Source organism: Canis lupus, chromosome 12 (assembly GCF_003254725.2).
Source record: "Canis lupus dingo isolate Sandy chromosome 12, ASM325472v2, whole genome shotgun sequence".
Taxonomy (NCBI): Eukaryota; Metazoa; Chordata; class Mammalia; order Carnivora; family Canidae; genus Canis; species Canis lupus.
The window spans coordinates 63,863,717-63,885,143 of NC_064254.1; the positions used below are offsets into that span (position 1 = coordinate 63,863,717).

General features: G+C 35.3%; 1 protein-coding gene across 6 annotated transcripts in view; it reads right to left on the minus strand.

Annotated features, from left to right (window-relative positions):
- Positions 1-21,427, minus strand: part of ATG5 (autophagy related 5) — a 126,808-nt gene that overhangs the window by 37,358 nt on the left and 68,023 nt on the right. For all 6 annotated transcript variants that reach the window (XM_025444464.3, XM_035697988.2, XM_025444468.3 and 3 more), the window contains one exon: positions 17,286-17,380. In XM_025444464.3, the coding sequence (XP_025300249.1) occupies positions 17,286-17,380 (95 nt within the window). The remainder of the gene's footprint in view (positions 1-17,285; positions 17,381-21,427) is intronic.

Sequence of the window (21,427 nt, forward strand, 5' to 3'; positions counted from 1 at the left end):
GTGACAATAAGGCTAATTTTTACATATGTTAAAATATAATCATAAAAATAGTAAACATTGTATTATAATCAAGAATTTCTTTGTGGAGAAAGTTAGAAAATCATTTTTAGGGAAATAATTAAGACTATCTTATCATAATCCATCTCTTTTAAAATGAGGTGTTTAACATTTTGGCTTTTAAAATTATCCCATACTACCACATGCTTAAGCATGGGGAGTGAGGTTTATTCTATTCCTAAATTTGAAAGTTCAGATTTTAAAGTGATCACTAAAAACTGCTTAATTGGTAATTAGAAAAAGAACATTCTATAAATAAAAGAGAAAGAAGACCACACAATTTTAGCTATCTGTTTCAATCTCTTCACACCAAAGGATGTTATGTTTTTACTTTCTGTCCATGTATTTTCTCTATTAGAAGAAAAAAAGGACTAAAGGCAGGAAACAACCAAAAGGGTGGAGTAATAAGAAGCCTGATGTGTGTAAAAACTGGAAAACCATCTCAAATGGAAAGTTACAAGAGAACAGAGTAAGAAAATAAAAGAAATGAACCTAACATTTATCAAAGGGAACAGTGATTAAGAGTTTGGGCTCTGGAGCTGGGCTATCTAAGTTCAAATCCTAGTTCCTCCACTTACCTTATAAGGTGAGTGACCTTGGGCAAGTTTCAATAACCCATCTTTAGTTCAATTACCTAATCTACACATTAAAGACAGTACCAGCACATATCCCAGAGGACTGTAGTAAGGATTAAATGAATTAGAAATGTAAAATATTTAAAATAGTATCTGGCATATAGTACTCAATAAATGTCAACTACTTTGTTATATATCTATAGTTAGCTACCAGCAATATTTTCTAATCTTGAAAATATTAAATGAAACAATGACCTAGCTTAGTAAAACAAATATTGAGAAAATGCTGACTTTATTTAATAATAACTTTAGTAGTTTGCAATAACAACTCTGCATATTTTAATTTCTCCAGAAATAAATTAGGGACATTTGCCATTAGATTATCATGTAACAAAGTAATAAATAAAGCAAAATTTTAAAAAGCTCTAATAAATATCATTTGCTCTCTCATCCAATGTTTTAAAAATAAAAACAGCAAATGATCTGTATCAAAAAGTTCCCAATCCTATAAAAGACAATTGTCTTAAAATATATCCACCAAATAAGCTTATAATTTATACTTGCTTTCATTTTTCAAAAATCCACATAGGAAGCAATTTAAGTCTAAAACGATCTCAGAAAAATAAAAAAAAAATAAAAAAATAAAAAAACGATCTCAGAGTAGTAACTAGATTATTTAGCAAGGGCAATCAAAACTTGCTGTGTTGGGCTGCCCCCTACAGGCCTCAATTCACCAATCTCTTTTAAAAGGAGTGTTAAGTAGAGAATATCCTGAGTTTTATCATTAAGAATATTAATACTAAGGTAATACTTTATGTCTTCATTCATTCATTCTAGCAGGAAATAGTCTCAGAGAAACAACTGTAAAGATATGGTCAGAAATTAAATAATTCCTTGTCCGTCAAGAATTCATAGGTTACTGCTTACAGAGAAACTACATAGACTCCAACGGATCCACAGTGAAATATTCAAGATGGCTTAAGAAATGTCTACATTATATCACAATGCTGTGTACAGAAAAAGAACTAGCTATGAAACTCAAGATTCAAATTCTACTCCTATTTCTGCCATCTAATATCCATTTGAACTTTGGTAAGAGTTTTATGCAAGTTGTCTTTCTAAAATTAGAGGTTTGAATTAAGACGATTCGTAAGGCTTCCTTTGGCTCTAATATTCTATAATTGCACTTGTCACAGTGAAAAGTAGAAGGAAATATTTTTTAGAAGGAAAGGTTTTATTTTTTAAGATTATTTATTTATTTATTCATGAGAGACACAAAGAGAGGCAGAGACATAGGAGAAGTAGGCTCCCCACAGGGTGCCTGATGTGGGACTCAATCCCAGGACCCCAGGATCACACGACCTGAGCCAAAGGCAGATAGATGTTCAACCACTGAGCTACCCAGGTGCTCCTAGAAGAAAATATTTTAAAACAAAGTTGAGAGAAAGAAGGTATGAAGGGTTGAAGCACCTATGGAGAAATCAAGAAAGACTTCTTGGGGGAGAGGACATGTGAACTGAGTTTAGAAGTGTTCTGTGAATAAGGGCTATTCCCAGGATGAGTGAACAGAATAAAAAAATAAAACACTTTCAGTTTTGAGGAACTATGTGATACTATTTGGTTGGAGTCTAGTTATGTTTTACAAAAATCAAAGTAACAGGAACTAAAAGTTAGTGAAAATGGCCAGAAGGGGATAAATGCAAATGGTTCTGGTACATTACAATGTACAATTCTAAGAAATGGATCAAAAGTGATTCCAAGGTATTGCGTCTAGGACCTTGAATGAAAGTGGTAAAGAAATAGGGAACTGAAACAAAAAGAGGAGGTTATATGAGTATTTGGTAGTGAGGAGAAATAGATTTTGGGGATCAAGGAGAGCCTCACAGAGAAGAGTATGCTAAGACCAGAAATACACTCTTAAATGGAATGAGCTATTTGTCAGATATGTCCCACCAGTCATAAAAATAAGAGAACATAGGAGGCATGGCAAGCCATTATTGTTGCTGATAAAATACAGCAAAACTAATGACTTACACCAATAACATCTAATAATAATAATAAAATAACAGCAAATAAGCAAATTATTTACTATGTATCAAGCACAATACTGTATTAAAGGTAATATATTTAATCTTTACAACTCCATAAGAGATTATTATTCCTATTTTACAGATAATAAAATTGAGGTCCAGCGATGTGAGATGAGTGCCCCAAATCATACAGCTAGTGGAGATATAAACTTAATAAAACTGCCTTACTGAAAACTTCTCCATCTTAATGTTACAGATGCAATTCTTTCAAATTTTTAAACGTTACTTATCAGAGAATCTATGTGGGAAAAATTTCTAAAATAATAAAAAATGTACTTTACAAAAAAGTAATCTATCATTTATAGCAATATTCATGCTCAAGCAATATATTGGGTTAAAATTTTTGTATTTAGAAATAATTAGGAAGAACAGATCTCTTAAAATAAAAACCTTAGAAAATTCTTCAGTCTTTATTTTCCTCCCCAAATTTCTACAAAATCCACCTATCTAAATTTAAAGACTAGTAATCATTGTGAAGGAGCACCTGGGTGGCTCAGTCAGTTAAGCACCGGACTCTTGATTTTGGCTCAGGTCATGATCTTAGGGGATCAAGCCCCACCTAGGGCTCTAAGATCTGCACTCAGCATGGAGACTGCTTAAGATTCTCTCTCTCTCCCTCTGTCCCCCTAATCCTTTTTTGCTTGCTCTAACAAAAGAAAAAAAATTCATTATAAAGTGATAATGTCCTCAATAATGGTGGAATAACTCAAATATCATCTTCTCCATAAATGTACCAAGAACACTGGCAAAAATTGTCAAAAATCTGAATAGATCTCTAACAAATGAGAATGAATTAGTAATTTAAAAATCTTCCCACAAAGAAACAGCAGGACCATATGGCTTCACAGGTGAATTCCACCAATTAAAGATTTAACATCAATCCTTCACAATCTCTTCCAAAAACTTAAAGAGGGAACATTTCCAAACTCATTCTATAAGGGCAGTATTACCCTGACATCAAAACCAAAGATATTACAATATAAGAATACAAAAGACTTATAATCCTTATGACTATATACAAAAATTCTCAACAAAAACTAGCAAACCAAGTCTAGTTACATATGAAACCATGACCAAATGGTATCTACCCCAGGAATATGAAGGTGGTTCAACACAGAAACTAGATAATAGAAAAAATATTTGACAAAAATCCAACTCTTTAATGATAAAAGTACTCAACAAAATAGGAGAAGTAGAGAATTCAGTCTTATAAAGGGTACCTAAGAGAAACTTACAGGCTAATATCATACTCAATGGTGAAAGATTGTGTAAGACAAGGATGTCCAGTTGTCATTTCTATTTTGACACTATGCTGGGAATTCTAGTCAGGCAAGAAAAATAAAAAGCATTCTAATTGGAAAGGAAGAAGTAAAACTATCTTTTTTTGTAGTGACATGATCTACAAAGAAAATTCTAAGGAATCAGAAAAAAACTATTGCAGGTATAATAAACAAGTTCAATAAGGCTGCAGGATCAATATTCAAAAATCAGTATTATTAGGGTATCTGGGTGGCTCAGTCAGTTAAGCATCTTACTCTTGATTTTGGATCAGGTCATAATCTCATGGTTGTGAGACTGAGCCCAGTGCTGAGTTCCCCACTTGGCAGGAAGTCTGCTTGTCCCTCTCCCTCTGCTCTTCCACCTAACTTGCACTCTTTCTCTCTCTGCCAAATAATCAATCAAATCAACCAATAAAATATTTTTTAAAAAATCAAATAAATCAACCAATAAAATCTTTTAAAATAAGTATTATTTATATATACTAACAATGAATAATTTAAAAATGATAAAAACTGGATCAAAAAATATGCAGGAGTAAATAAATTTAACAAAAGTATGAGGAGATTGTATACTGTAAACTAATCTTGTTGAAACAAACTGATGACCTAAATAAATGGAAAGAAATCCTATGTTCAAGGACTGAGAGACTTAATACTGTTGGTTAAGATAGCAATACTCCACATATTGATCTATGTATTCAATATAATTCCTATCAAAGACCCACATGCCCTTCTTGCAGAAAATGATGAGCTGGTCCTAAAATTCATATGGAAGTGGAAAAGATCCAGCATAGCCAAAATAATTTTGAAAAAATGAACAAAGAGAGGGGACTCATATTTCTCAATTTAAAACTTACTACAAAACTACAGAATTCAAGATGGTGTGGTAATGGCATAGCTTAGACATATAACCAGTGGAACAGAAGTGAGTCTACATATAAAAACCATACATTTGTGGACATTTCCAACAAGAGTGCCAAAACAATCCAATAAGGGGGAAGAGAATTCTTTTCAACACATCATGCTGGAAGAACTGGAACATCTGTGTACAAAGAATGAAGCTGGACCCCCATCCCATACTATGTACCAAAATGAATTCAAAATGGATCAAAGATCTAAATGGAGGCAATAAAACTATAACACTTTAGAAGAAAACATAGGAAGAAATCAGGAAGATTTCTACAGGAAATCACCTTGTTTAGGCAATGGTTTCTTAGATATGACAACATAAAAGCATCAAAACCAAAGAAAAAATGAACTTGATTTCATCAAAACTAAAACCTTTTGTGTTTCAAAGATACTACTAAGATAGTAAGACACTCCACAGAATAGAAGAAAATATCTGTAAAGCATATACCTAGTAAAGGTCTAAGTATCTAGAATATATAAAGAACTCATAAATCAACAATGAAAAAAACCACCTAATTTAAAAATGAGCCAAGGATATATTTTTTAAGATTTTATTTATTTATTCATGAGAGACACAGAGAGAGGGACAGAGACATAGGCTGAGGGAGCAGGTTCCCCACGGGAAGCCTGATGCAGGACTCAATCCCAAGACCCTGGGATCACTACTTGAGCCAAAGACAGAGCCTTTGGTGTCCCAATGAGCCAAGGATTTAAAGAAATATTTCTCCTAAGAAGAGACACAAATAGCCAGTAAGCATATGCTCAATATGTCATTAAGTCAATAGGGAGATGCAAATCAAAATCACAGTGAAAATACCCCTTCATATCTACTTAAGATGACTATACTAAAAAAAAAAAATGAACAAGTGTTGGCAGTGATATGAAGAAATTGAAACTGTCATATATTGTTGATGAGAATGTAAAATGTTGCAGACAATTTGGAAAGCAGTTTGGCAGTTCCTCAAAAGGTTTAAACAAGATTACCACTTGTTCCACTGATAGGTATATACTCAGAGAAAACTGAAAACATCTCCACCGAAGAACCTGTGCATAAGTGTTCATGGAAGCATTATTTATACTAGTGTAAAAGTAGAAACTACCCAAATGTTCATCAGCTGATGAACAGATAAACAAAATGTGGTATGTCATACACCAAAATGTTATTCAGTCGTAAAAGGGGATAAAGCACATACTACAAGACGGGTGAACTTTGAAAGTATTATGTCCTGTGAAAAAAAAGGCCACATTAAACTATATGTCCATAATAGTATTGCTAAAGGGTATAGGGTCTCTTTTTGAGGTGATGCAAATGTTCTGAAAATAGTGGTGATGGTTGTGAGAATGAATGACAGGACTTCAACTTTCAAGCTACTTATTGTTTTATAACTGTTATCTTCACTTGGATCAGAAGTTATTTTTTAGAACTGAGCATCCATTCTGTATCTTTACATAGAACATACAAATCCTATTTTTTAAGCACAGATGCTTCAATATGTATCTTAGCATGCTACTGCCACAGCTAGGATATGAATTAAGTATTTTAGACACTCTTCCCCAAGGAATACTGTTACATAATTCTTTATATGAAAAATAACATATATTAACAACTATACATAAAGGATATTCTGGGAGTGAGGAAGCTTAATGTTTTCCCCTTTCATGCCTACTCCCAACAAAGCAGTTCTCCTGAGTTAAAACAGGTGCTGGGGGAGCTGGCAGGCAGGGACTACAGGTGGGAGCCATAAACCTCTGCAGTGTTCTCTCAGGGTGGACAAGAGATTTTGGACCATCAAGTATACACACTCCAAAAACTAAGGAAAAGCTGTGTAAGAGATTGGATCCTTTTTACTCTTGAGGCAGGGACAGAAAGAGAAGACCAGGGAAAGATTTCTACGAAAAGCCCTAAGAGGAATTGATACCTTGCAGAATATCTGCAATATGAAATATTTCATTTATATTAATATGCATTATAAATATTAAACAAATACCCTTGAAATAAAGGCAGAACCCAAAATGGAAAATCTACAGTAACAGCCCAAAAGTGAAGATAGTACACTGTTTGGCAAAAACCAGGCATTAAGAAACCTAGAAGTAAAAGTGGTATAAAGGTCTCTATATAGTGGAAGAGGGAGGAGTACACGGAAGGGAAAGTATTCTAAAGGTTTCATCTTATGGAGAGGAAAAGCAGTAAGTGTGTCAGTGAGGAAAATGGGTAGGTTCTTATAATAATATGATTATGAGCTTCAGGAAAGGGGAAGGTCAACATTAAAGGAATGGAAAAACAGAATTATCAAATTAAAAAGGACAAAAGGGGAAAACAGTAACTTCATTAAACTACTCAGTAATTTAGCATCCACTTCTAATTTAAAAATCTAGAAGAAAATTCATTTGATCTGATAAAGGCTATGTATCATTCTAAATGATTAAATACTAAAACCGTATCAATGAATACCAGAAGCCAAACAGAAATGTCTACTAGGACCATTACTGTTCAACAATGTCTTAGCAATGTAATACTAGCAATACAATGAAACAAGAAAAAAATGGTTGATAAAAAATCATGGGAAGTGGTGTTTTTGGTTTTGTCTTTTTTTTTTTTGGCTGATGCCATAAAACAGTATGTAGAAATGGAAATGAAATAAAGAATAACACCTATAAAACACCTAAAATAAATTAAAAAGAGCCTATTTGAAGGAAAGTTTTAAATCTACACACAACATAAAATCTGAATAAGAAATTTTTTGTTTTCTTATCTAGGAAGACTTAATAACTTAAGAAGGTTAACTCTACCAAAATTAAAAATAGAAAGTTAATGTATTTTCATTTGCAAAAGAACAAGGGGCTATGGGGAATTGAAAAATTATTTTAAAAGTCATGTAGAAAAAAAATTAATGACAAAGAACAAACATGAAAAGTATTAAAAAAAAAAAAAAAAAGGTAAGGGTTGAATTTCCCCAGCAGGTATCAGAGGACTAAATAAAATCAAATAAAACTAATACTGGTTTAAGAATAAACATATATAGCAATAGAACAATATAGGGAATCCAAAGATAGATCCCAGTAGTCAAAATATTTTAATGTAAAGCAGAGGTGGCATTTTTATCCAGTAGGAAAAGGATAGTTTGTATCAGGAGTCAATACACTATGGCCTGCAACTCCAACTGTGCCCTTCACCTGTTTTCGTATATAAAGTTTTACTGGAACACAGCCACGTCCATCATTTGCAAATTGTCTGTGGCTGCTTTTAAGCTACAGTTATACAGGTGCAACTGAGATCATCTGGCCTGCAAAGTTGAGAATATTTACTATCTGGTTCTTTAAAGAAAAGGTTTACCAGACCTTAGTTTATTTAATAAATGATCTTATTGCAATAAGCCAGCAGATGGAAGGAAAAAAGATGTACCTCTATATTTTACACAGTACATAAAAATAAATTCTAGATGAATTAAAGATACACATACAAAAAAATCTAGGTCAAGAGAAAGCTACATCAGAAAACTATGTACAACCTGTAGATACATGGGGAGGGGTCTTTTTAACAACAACAACAACAAAAAATCCATACACCACTAATTAAAAAAAAAAAAAAGAAGATACAACTGGCTATATTTCATCTAAAAAACAACAAAACAAACAAAAACCAAAAGAAAAACACAATAATAAGTGCTAGTGATGATGCAGAGAAATTGGAATCCTTGTGCACTATTAGTAGGACTACAAAATGGTGCAGCTGCTCTGGAAAAAAAAGTACGGTAGCTTCTCAAAAAGTTAAAAACAGCATTAACCATATGATCCAGCAATTCTACTTCTGGGTATATACCCAAAAGAACAGAAAGCAGAGTCTCAAAAGGATATTCATACACTTACTATGATGGTAAGTTTTCTGTGTCAATTTGGTTGGGCTGTGGTGCCCAGATATTTGATCAAACATTATCCTAGATGTTTCTGTGGAGGTGTTCTTCTGAATGAGATTAACATTTAAATCCACCGACTCTGAGTTAAGCACAGTATGCACCACAGGGTGGGTCAGTGTCATCCAATCAGCTGAAGGCCTTAATGAAACAAAGACTGACCTCCTTTGGGCAAGAAGGAATTCTGCTGGACTCCAACTATAACTCTCCCACTAAGACTCAGCTTGCCGCCCCACCCCATCAAATGCTGGGCTCACCAAATCTCACCAGTCATGGGAACCAATTCTTGAAAATAAATTTCTGTCTCTCTCCCCATCCTGTTGGTAGTTCTGTTTCTCTGGAAAACCCTGCCTAACATACCCATGTTCACAGCAGTTTTATTCACAACGGCCAAAATCTGGAAGCAGTCCTAGCGTCCAGGAGTGGATAAACAAAACATGGTGTACACATATATGCTATGACACAGATGAACTTTGAGGACAGTACGCTAAGTGAGATAAGCAAGTCATGTACATGAGAAACACTATGATTTCACTTACATTAGGTACCTAGGGTAGTTAAATTTGGAGCTGTTGTTTAATGGGTACAGAGTTTCAGTTTTGCAACATGAAGATGTTTTATTTATTTATTTTTAAGATTTTATTTATTCATGAGAGGCACACAGAGAGAAAGAGGCAGAGACACAGTTAGAGGGAGAAGCAGGCTCCATGCAAGGAGCCCGACATGGGACTGGATCCTTGGTCTCCAGGATCACACCCTAGGCTAAAGACAGCACTAAACCGCTGAGCCAACCGGGCTGCCCAACATGAAGATGTTTTATAGATTATATTTAACACTACTGAAATATACACTTAAAAAGAGTTAAGACAGTGTATTACATATATATTTTGCCACAAACATTTTTTTTTTAAATTGAGGAAAGGTACTAAAAATAACTCAAAAAAATTAAGTAACATACATTCAGCTGTGGAACAGAGAATATTTAAATTGTACCTCATTAAAGATAATAAAATGTCTCCACACAGGGCAGCCCCAGTGGCCCAGCGGTTTAGCACCGCCTTTAGCCCAGGGTGTGATCCTGGAGACCCGGAATCGAATCCCACCTCGGGCTCCCTGCATGGAGCCTGCTTCTCCCTCTGCCTGTGTCTCTGCCTCTCTCTCTCTATGTGTCTGTCATGAATAATAAATAAAATCTTTAAAAAAATAAAATATCTCCACACAGTTAAAAATACATTACAGATTATTCCATGTTTCTTTTTGAAATGACTGAAAAGCAAAATTAAAAACAATAATATGCAGTTTACCACCCAGTAAGTCCCTGTTCTTTTTCTCTGGCCTCTTCTGCTACATGTTATTGCAAGATACCAACTAAAATGGAAAACAAGAAAGAACAGAGTCGCAATTTCTCACCCGAACTGCCACAACCTCAGTGTCCTAATAAACACTGCCATAATTTGCCACACATTTCTATTGTTCTCACTTTTCAAAATTCATAAACCAGCATTTCTGAAAACAAACAATCTAAAATTTTGACTCCTTCTTCAGTCTTAAGAAGTGCCAAGTTAATCTTGGACATCATTTTCACTTTGTTAGAAAACAAGCATTAAATATCAGCTTCATGTTTTTGTTTAAAACTAAAAATAACACATTAGGTTGCTCCTAAGAGGATTCTTTTTTATTTATAACCTCTAGAATAACATACAGAACAAAGAAGGTGTTTAAGTAATCTTTATTGAATAAATACAAATGGATATTCAGATTACTAAAAAACTCCAGAAGATAAAAAGAAAACTCCTTAATATGGTCTAACCCTTTTATTTACAACCATATTTTCCCCCAGCTCTGTGCTGAAGACTTACAATGTCCCCTCTCCCTACAAAGCTCTTCTCATCACTCTTTGCCTTCCTTAATTCCACCCATCTGTTGACTCTTCAAGAGACAGAACACTTCATCAACAAAGCTTTTTCTGTCCTCTCAAACTAGATCAAATTTTCCTTAGAGGATTTAGTTTTTTGTTGTATAATATACCTCTGCTTCTTAAACACCAATCTTTCATAGTGATGATTTTACATTTGTTTGTATGCTTAGCTTGATTAGTTTCTTTCTACCTCTAAACTACAAGCTCTATAAAGGGTGATGTATGATATTAATCAACATTTATATCCCACATACATGGCACAGGGCATGGCATGCAAATATCTATGAGTCAATGAACTTGCTGAATGAATGAATGGATGAACTTTTCTTGCATGAAGTATATTGGCAACATAACATTTATGAATCCATTGCTTCTTGAAAGACACAACTAAATGTGTCTAATTTTCACTCAAAAACCTAAATACCAATGCCTGAGGACTTCATGGTCACTTTATAAATCTTTTTAACAGATACCCTCATTCACCATCTGTTTACTTGTGCTATTCTAAATAACGTTAAGGTTACATTTCTGAAACACTTTCTGCCATCAACCTCATCTCTAGAATACTGGCTAGTATGAAGCACCTGGATTTCAGGAACACAGACTCGAAACTCATATGCCAAACTAAACTGTTATGTAAATGACAGAAATGACACATTTTGGTCTATAATGGATCTCTAGACTACTTTTGTACCTATTTTACTTGTACCACTAAGTTTGTCGCTAGATTATAGTCATTTTGAGCCCATGCAATCAAAGTACATATGAAAAACAACTGAAATTTTCCAACAATCTGAACAAAAGGCAGCCTTATAGAGTCCCCAGTTAGAGAGGTCTTTTAGGTTTCTATCAATTTATTTGGTCAAGGTGGACTTCACTTTATACGATAATTATGTCCTGAAAATTCTGTAAACTTAATTGTACTTTGTAAGTCTCACCTAGCTCTGATTTCTGGTCTTTCACATTTCATTTGTGTGCCCCTGAGCAAGTAACCTAAAATCCCTCAGCTTCAGTTTCCTCATATGTAAAATGAGACAGTGATCTCTTCTACAGTGGTTCTGAGGCTTTAAAAAATGAAATGGGCCTGACTTAAGGATGCACAGTGCCCCTTCCTTTTCACATCCCTTGCTACACAAAAATATTATGATTCTTCAACAAAAAATATTTTGGTAAAAATGATGTCTTTCTTTTATCTTAATAAACCTAGATTTTTCAGGTTCTGCTTAAATTTATTATTAATTTAAGGTCTCAAACAGCACAGAAATTTATATCTATTATAGTAAAGAAATGAAAGGTGCAGATTCATTAAAATACTGCGTAAGTAAAAGCTATACTTAATGGAATATCCTAACTATACAAACTGATCTGCTGTAAAGGAGTCAGTGACAGAAACCTGCATTACCCTTTAGACCATATAATTAGGAAAAAAGGAAAGCAGAGCCCACCTTCCTTTGGTCAAGGCATGAATGAAGATTCAAAAATATAAAATAGAGAAATGGAAAAAGCCAGGAATGGCCTAAGTAAGGAAATGGACAAAAACTAAGACTCCTAAATTTTTATATTGCAGCAAGTTCTTTTCTAAGAGGCCCCACCTGGCAGCCACATTTTGTCAAGCAAATTTGAAGAATTCTCTAGCTTCCCACTTTCAATCTAATTATAGAACTTTTATAAAACCATTTTCTCTTTCACACACACATTCTCTCTTTCTTTTCCCTCCCCCCTTACATTCAGTCTCTCTGAATCCTTCTCTGTTGTAATGCTACAATGAGAGGTATGAACACATCTGACAATTTTTCCCAGAACATAATGACAAACCTGAAAAGAACATCTCCGCTCTGTACATCTGCACCATCATTCTAACAATAATAACCCTTACACAGTAAATGATGATTTCCCTAGAGGAGCTTAAAGTATGCACAGTATAGAAACTATTAGTCAAGTACACATGTCAAAACCTACCTATTCACTGGTGAGTGCTAGGAGGTATAAAGCTCAAAATAGTTTTGAAACTCCACTTTGGGGAATGTCTTTGGTTTGTGTTATATTTTATTTAGCTAAATTCCAAAATAAGCTACTTTGCTAGGATCTGGGAATGCATTATAGTAGGTTACTATGGAGCTCATGGTACAACAAAATAGCCCCAAATCAACTACTTAAGACAGATGGAATGATTCAATGATTTAACAAATATTCACAAATGCCTACTACATGCTAGGCACTTTTCTAGACCCTGGACACACACATATGAACCAAACAATTACCCTGCCTTCATAAAAAAGATAAACCGCCTTCATTTTGAGAAGTGACTGAAATTCATACAGCATCATAAAGCAATACTATAAAGGAAAAGACTGTGTTTGTTGTAAAAACTATACATTGCTCTTAAGTCAGGAGTTTTAAAATGTTTTTATAGGAGTGTCACTGATAGAATTATATAAACCTGTAATATGGCTCCTTTGAAGAAAAACTTTAACCAGATGCATATATTTACTCAGTCACACCTCTTTCATTTTATGGATGAAGAAACAAGGGCCTAGGCAGGCTGAGTAACCTGCTGTGGATGCACAGCTTGACAATGTCAGCCCTCCCACAGAGCCCTGGAGGCCCTCCCTTCTAGCTCAGCACTCTTTCCAGGAAACACAACTCCCCCCCCCCCCCGCCCCCCAGGACAGGTGCTTTAGCCTTTATGTCTCCAATATTTTCCAACCTTCTGAACTCAATGAGGTTTATGTGTAGTCACAAGCTATCAGAGTAGGAAATAGAAGCAGAAAAAGGTCAAAACAATTTTCTACTAAGTGAATATATAGCAAAACTGTGATCTTGAGTGATAGCTTTTTCAACCCTTCCCACACTTCTAGCTCTTTTTCATTTTCTCCTGCTCTTCTCCCTTCATTTTAATTTATTTTTTTCAAGATTTGAGAGACAGAGAGAAGACACATGTGTGTGGGTGGGAAGGGACAGAGGAAGAGAAAGAACCTCCAGCATATTCCCTGCTGAGCAAGGAGCGTTGAACACAGGGCTGGATCCCAGGATCCTGAGGTCTTGACCTGAGCAGAAATCAAGAGTCAGACGCTTAACCAACTGAGCCACCTAGGCGCACCTTAGTTAATTTTAAAAGTGTTTTGTTTTCTTTAACTACTACAGTAGCACTAACTTATTAAAGTCATCATACATTTAAATCCAAGGAAAATTGTTAGCTTTTTCAGTTTGGGATTACTTAACTATAAAGTTTATTTTTAAGCTTTAACATTATAAGATCTTTGGTGCTTTTAATCCCCTATTAATTTAATACCTTAAATTAAGTAATTATGAAGCACTCACAGTATATAAAAGACTGTGCTCAATCCTACTACATTGATTTTTTTTTTTAATCCAGTCTTGCCTTCAAAGATATCACTAGCATTTTAAGGGTATTACTGCATCCAGAATTGAAGCTAGATCAAGAACTATCTAACTTGGGCAAAGCACCTGAATCTGTCCAGTTAAAGAGGTGACTTTCAAACTGCCAAGCCTCAGAGAAGAGGGGTCAAGCCACCTAAGCCAATCCCACCTGTCCCCACACAACCCCCCCTTCCAAGCTTGGCCCTAACGTGGGTTGCTGCTTAAAAACCATTTCTGAGGGGCACGTGGGTGGCTCCGTCGGTAAAGCATGCAACTCTTGACCTCAAGATATATATTTGAAATGCACTCAGAAAACTTAAGGACTGTTCTGAAATTCTATCATAACCTGTTACTGTTTGTAATACATGCTTTAACCACCAATATCTGTGTCAGTGATGGTGAAGACACAGATTCTCTCTTTGAGATTTGTGAAGAATCTTACTCACTGTAAGTATTATGCTTAGTCCACAAAATCTGGCTCCATTTTAGCTTTTCTCTGTGGAATAATTAAAGCATATCACTAGTGAATCTAGCTCTGTAAAAGTTTCTCTTACAGAATGCACACCTAGGTAGTCAGTACAGAGGCATCTAATGTGAGATCCTTCTTCTTTCAATACAACTAGGCTTCCTGCCAGCTTTCTTTCTCACATGATTTTATGCAATTATAGGAACCATTCTACTTGCCCATTGTCAAACAACAGTTTTTAAAACTGTTGCACTCCTCTCTTTTTAGCAGATGGCTTTATTCCTTGCTACACAGAAAACACTGAGGCTTTCTCACATGAGTAACAACATTTTTTCCCCTTCTTTTCCTTAACAGTTCTCTGCAAACCTCTCCTCTGCTGGGTTAACCTTTCCTGTTAATCCCAATCCCCAAATGCTTTGCTCTATCAATTCGTTTCCTTCTTATCTGATAAACACATTCTTCCATAAAATAACCTAAAAATCTTTTCAGTCCCTAGTCTTCCCCATTGTTTCATCTAATTCTTCATTATACTGTGGATGATCCATGGCCTATAATTCATTGTCTTTAGCTACTGTAGAGTAACATGTTATGAAGCAGCTTTATGAAAACTATATTTTTACTATGGGTAAGTTATAAAAAAAAATATTGCCCTACTCCTTGTAAATGAAGCCATATGAGAAATTTCTTTCCTATGCAATGCCCAAGAAAGTTTAGCTTTCCCTAATAACCTAGAAGGTTTTCTCCTTATGAATAGTGAAAAAAAAAGTATTACCACATTTCTTTTCCCCTGCTCTGGCTACAAGAATGCTCAGGGTCAAATCTGTAGGTCAATTTTAATAAATCTGACTATCTCACTCATTCATAATTTATATAATTTCATGCTGAGTTTCCATGTTTTATTTTCAGTGGTTTTGATTTTAAATTCTGTAATTATAAATTCTTATAAATTACTCAGATTTTTCAAATGTGGCTTTGACTTTAAATTCTTTTGTTTTCTCATTATGTATTTGTGTAAATTGCCTCAGATTCTTCATAATACAAGATTATGTATAAATAAATACGCTGTGGTATTTCCAAACTCACTGTATGATATCTGTGGTTAAAAAGACTTGTAGAATAAAAAAAAAAAAAAAAAGGGCAGAGAATGTGGCTAATTAGGTCTGCTCTTGTTCAAATAGGAATTTTTCTCATATTATTTCTATTGTACTTATTATGAATCCATGATCTAAAAATAGTCTTATCTGCCATTATGTTAATGAAATCAATGAAAACAAACCTTATTTAAATCAGGAACACTTTTCATTCTTCGAGTATACTGGGATTTTTATTTATTTGCTTTCAGGTACACAATCTGTTTTCCTCTTTAATACAGTTATGTAATGAATGCCTCTATAAAAGATTTTTAAAATTACTATCTAGGTAACTATGTGTAAAGACTGTGGGATACTGAAAGTGGTTACAGTGGGAATTTATGACACAATCTCTCTGAGATTGATTGTAAATTCTGCTAGATTAGAGACCATGTCTGTGATATTATGTTTCCAATTCCTATTCTCAACTGCTTTTTCAAGATCATAGGTAACTTACTTTCTGGAATACCATTCACTTAACAAACAAAGTATTTGCTATATGTAAAGCACTTAGGAGTTTTAAAGTACTCTACAGAAACAGGAGTTTCTTAAAAAAAAAAAAAAGAAAGAAACAGGAGTTTCTTTACCCCAGGAAAGTTTGCTATAAGGAGAGTTCTATTTATCTATTTTGTTTTACAACACTAAAGACTCACCATTTAAAACAAATACATCAGTTCTCTTTATTTGTGGTAGCTACATTTTGTAAAGTCACTGCAAACACTGAATTAGCAAATACTGAGTCACTGTTCCTGGGGGAAATAACAGGGTGGGTTACTGTGTGTCTCTGGTCACAACATGTCCTTCAACTGATCGATACATAACCTTGTTTTATGTGTGCTGTTCCTTTGGATTTTTATTTATTTACTTACTTATATATTTATTTAGAGTCAGAGCATGCGCACATGTGCATGGGGAAGATAGAGGGAGAGAGATAATCTCAAGAAGGCTCCATGCCCAGTGTGGAGCTTGACCGGGACTTGATCTCACAATCCTGAGATCATGACCTAATCCGATCAAGAATCAAGATACAAGAGTCAGACATTCAACTGACTGAGCCACCCAGGAGCCCCATATGTGCATTTCTTTTTAAAGATGGCACTTCAGCACTACTCTTGGGAGCCATTTTGAACAACAAAATCATCAAAAAAACATGAAAAGTATAGCACTAAACAGACTTGGAGAAGTCACTTGTTTATAGTAAGAGTGGAGAAACAAGAAGGTACAGCATTGCTGAAAATATGCATTTTGGAGAAATCAAATTTTCTGTAGCTCTGCATATGTCCATGAGAGCACTGCCGAGTACGGACTATGGAGTTACAAATAAATTGTAGAAAGCAAGCAAAACTGCAAATACAGAATCTGCAAATAATGAGGATCAACTGTATATGAGTCAAATATTTCAGCATAGTCCCTGACTTGATTATCACCAAAAGACAGAGATCTGGAAAGCCCTAACAAATACTCTTCAGTTACTATGCAAATCTAAAAAGTTTTGGACTATACTACTTCATGAAGTAAGATGTCTAAAGCATTTATAAGTTGGTATTGTTAAAAATATTATTTCCTACCTGATATATTCTAAAAGGGATATAACGAAATCCATTTTCTTCTGCAGGATATTCCATGAGTTTCCGGTTGATGGCCCAAAATTGGTCAAATCTATCTGTAATGATAAATTATCTGTTATTTAAAATGAACATTATAATTTAAAACCTCACATGAAGAAATGAAAGTTGTTAAACATCCTCTTAGACGTTTTTGAAAAAGCTTCATTTGTTTATTATTTATTCTTAAACTTATCTTTCCATAACTAAACATAAAGCAAAATATAAAATAAGCATTTCTATATTATTGCCCCTACTTCTTAGATATTTGCATAGACATTTCATCTCATAAGAGAAACCCTGAACAGATATGACTACTTGTGTCATCAAGACAAAAAACATCAGACAGGGATGAATGTCTAGATTCCTTGTCCTATTCCTACTGTCTAAACAATAAAAGGACAGCTTCAAGTGATCTAAACTTTAACCAGAACTTATTTAAAGAAAATCAAAACATTAAATACAATAAATATTAAGTAGCAAAAAAGACAAAACTACAGGAAAGGGTTTGAAGGAAATGTGGAATTGACACTTAAGCAGTAACTATCAATTGTAGCTTAATCTCAGTGACTAAATAACTCCTTTTTAAATTTTTCAGGCTCAATTAAAAAGAAACCAATTTATCTGGTAACTGTTTAACTGCCATATGGTACTATGTTTTCAGAAATTGTCAAACTGTTTTCCAAAGAGGTTGTATCACTTTACATTCCCATCAACAATGTACAAGGATTCTAACTTGTCCACCTCCATGTCTACAATTGTTACTGCCTTTTTTTTTTTTTTTAAGATTTACTTATTTATTTTGGAGAGAAATACACACAAGTGGGAGAGGGGCAGTGGGGAGGAACAGAGAGAGGGGGAGAGAATCCTCAAGCAGACTCCTCACCAAACATAGAGTCCAATGTGAGGCTTGATCTCAGGACCCCAAGATCAGGACCTGAGCCAAAATCAAGAGTTGGTGGCTTCATGGACTGTGCCACCGAAGCACCTTCCCATCCTTTTTATTAGAGGCACACTAGTGGGTCTGAAATGTTATCTCCTTATGTTTTTTTTTGTTTTTTTTTTTTAAGATTTATTCATTTGAGAGAAAGAGCGAGAGTATGAGGTGGGGTGAGGGGTAGAGAAAGGATCTCCAGCAGACTGTACTGAGTGTTGAGCCTCATTTGAGGCTTGATCTCAAGATGCTGAGATCACAACCTGAGCCAAAATCAAAAGTAGTTGGATGCCCAGTTGATTGAACCACTCAGGAACCCCTCTCTTAATGGTTTTGACTAGCATTTCTCTAATGAGAAATTATGTTGAGCATCTTTTAATTTATTTACTGGCCATTTATATATTTATTTTGGTGAAATGTCTATCAAATCCTTTGTCTCCTTTCTAAGTGCGTTGTCGTTTTTACTGTTAAGATTTTTTTTTTTTTAATGTATTCTGGTCACAAGCCCCTTACTGATAAATCTCTACAATATTTTTTTCCCGTTCTGTTGTTTTTTTAGCTTAACTCCTTTTTGATTTATCCAGAATCCAATCTTAAAATTATTTTTTATACTTAGTAATTTATTTCAGAATCAAATCTCTGTAAAGCACATGAATAGCACCAGAATTTCAGATCAGCTTGGTATTAAATCACATTCCCTACTACTAGACTCATCTCAATCCAAATTACTGCCAGTGTATTGATACCACTTAGGTCACCATAATCATATAAAATAATAAACTTTAGTTATTTCTTCTATCCCTGTCCTAGAAGACTGTGACAGTCTCTAGCCCTTCTCTACGCTCATCCTCGACTTCAATCTGGGAGTTCATATTGTATCAGAACTGGCAGGATAGGTAATTCAGAATCCAGTTAGTCTAATGTAATGTCACAGATGATAACAGAGTCCTAAGTTGTTAAAGAGTTTCATGAAGAACTAAGACCAGACTCAGTCTTCTGATTCAAAGCCCACAACCGTTTTCAACAGTTGCAACCACAAAACTGCATCTTAATGCTAAGAGTAGCTCCTTTAACCACAGACCTTTCATATATGAATCAATTATTCTTTCAATGCTTTTTAAAAAGTATCTTTCTATCATCAAGTATCAAGCAAGAATGTGATAGCTAAATAAAATGATTCTTCATGATACCTCAAATTTTACTCACTGTCTCACCATCAAATCTCTAGCATCTACCAAAGTGCATGCATAACATATGTTCTTAAGTCAAAGAATGAACAAGAAAATACTACATATATAACTTTTGAGAACATTTTGGGTTCCAATCCTCGGTATGCTACAAAATAGCTACATGACTAGAAACAAATCAACTGAAAACTAACTCACTTATAAAAGAAATAAAGAGGTTCAATTAAATAGTTCCTAATATGTCTTCCAAAACCAAAATTTTATAATTGAGACATCCTCTTTTATTAAAATGGCATTTGCAAAACCACAAGCAAATCTTTATTTATTTATTAGAAGATTTTATTTATTCATGAGAGACATCAAGAGAGAGAGGCAGAGACATAGGCAGAGAGAGAAGCAAGCTCCATGTAAGGAGCCCAATGTGGGACTTGATCCCGGCCCTGAGCCAAAGGCAGACACTCAACCGCTGAGCTACCTAGGCGTCCCACAAATCTTTATTACAAGACAGAACTAGATTGTTTTTAATAGTGTTTTTTAAAAGCAGCAGTTCTTAACCAGAAGAGATTTATGCTCATCAGTGGGTCTGGAGACATTTTTGGTTGTCACAACTGTTTATGTGTGATACTAGCATCTAGTGAGTAGAGGCCAGGTATGCTGCCAAACATACATATGTGCCAAACATATGCACAGAACAACTCCCCACAACCAAGAATTATCTGATCCAAAATGTCAGTAGGGCTAAAGGAAAGGAAGCAAACACAAATGATAAGAAGTACAGAAAGGTAATTAGTAAAAAGTTTTTATACACCTGAATGGCAAAAAAGATAAAACTGGAAAAAGAGGGATCCCTGGGTGGCGCAGCGGTTTGGCGCCTGCCTTTGGCCCAGGGCGTGATCCTAGAGACCCGGGATCGAGTCCCACGTCAGGCTCCCAGTGCATGGAGCCTGCTTCTCCCTCTGCCTGTGTCTCTGCCTCTCTCTCTCTCTGTGTGTGACTACCATAAATTAAAAAAAAAAAAAAACAAAACACTGGAAAAAGAATCATTATTGTGCCCATTATCAATTTAATGACTCTTAGCTTCAAATTCACCCTTTAATATATGTCCTGCCATAACAGACACAATTGAAGCATTTCTTTTTTTGCTTTCTTTGAGAGAAACAGAGAGACGTGCGTGCACATGCGGGTGTGCACACATGTGAACTGCAGTGGAGAGGGGCAGAGGGAGAGAATCTTTTTATTTTTTATTTTATTTATTTATTTATTTATTTTTTATTTATGATAGTCACACACACAGAGAGAGAGAGAGAGGCAGAGACACAGGCAGAGGGAGAAGCAGGCTCCATGTACCGGGAGCCCGACGTGGGACTCGATCCCTGGTCTCCAGGATCACGCCTCGGGCCAAAGGCAGGCGCTAAACCGCTGCGCCACCCAGGGATCCCAGAGGGAGAGAATCTTAAGCAGCTCCATGCCCAGCATGGAGCTCAATGTGAGGCTCGATCGCATGACTCTGAGATCATGAAGTGAGCTGAAACCAAGATCAGATGCTTAGCTGAATGAGCTACCCAGGTGCTCCTGAAGCATATCTATTCTTACAACTACATTACGCTTTCTCAGTAGAAGGCGAAAAGGACAGTGCAGGGAAAAAGAGGCTCCTGTTTGTACAGGCCCACTGAAGATGCCTGGACTCTGTTAGCCCCTGATTTCCTCAGGAGGCCTACATGGGTGGCTTACCTGCAACTTCCCATACATCTGCCACACCCTCCACATGCCCAGGCCACTTGTTGCTGGTGTCCTGCATTCCAGGTTGTCCTGACTGCCCAGTGACTGAAGACTGGCTATAGTCTGGGCAAAAGAGTGAATTTCTGTACTAATCGAGTGGACTGAAATGTATCTTCTCCAACAAGTTCTAAATCCAGCCCTGGACAGAAGATGACGTTTAGTGTGACTTTCCTCCCTTAGCCCTAGAGTATCATTTGCAGTTTTCT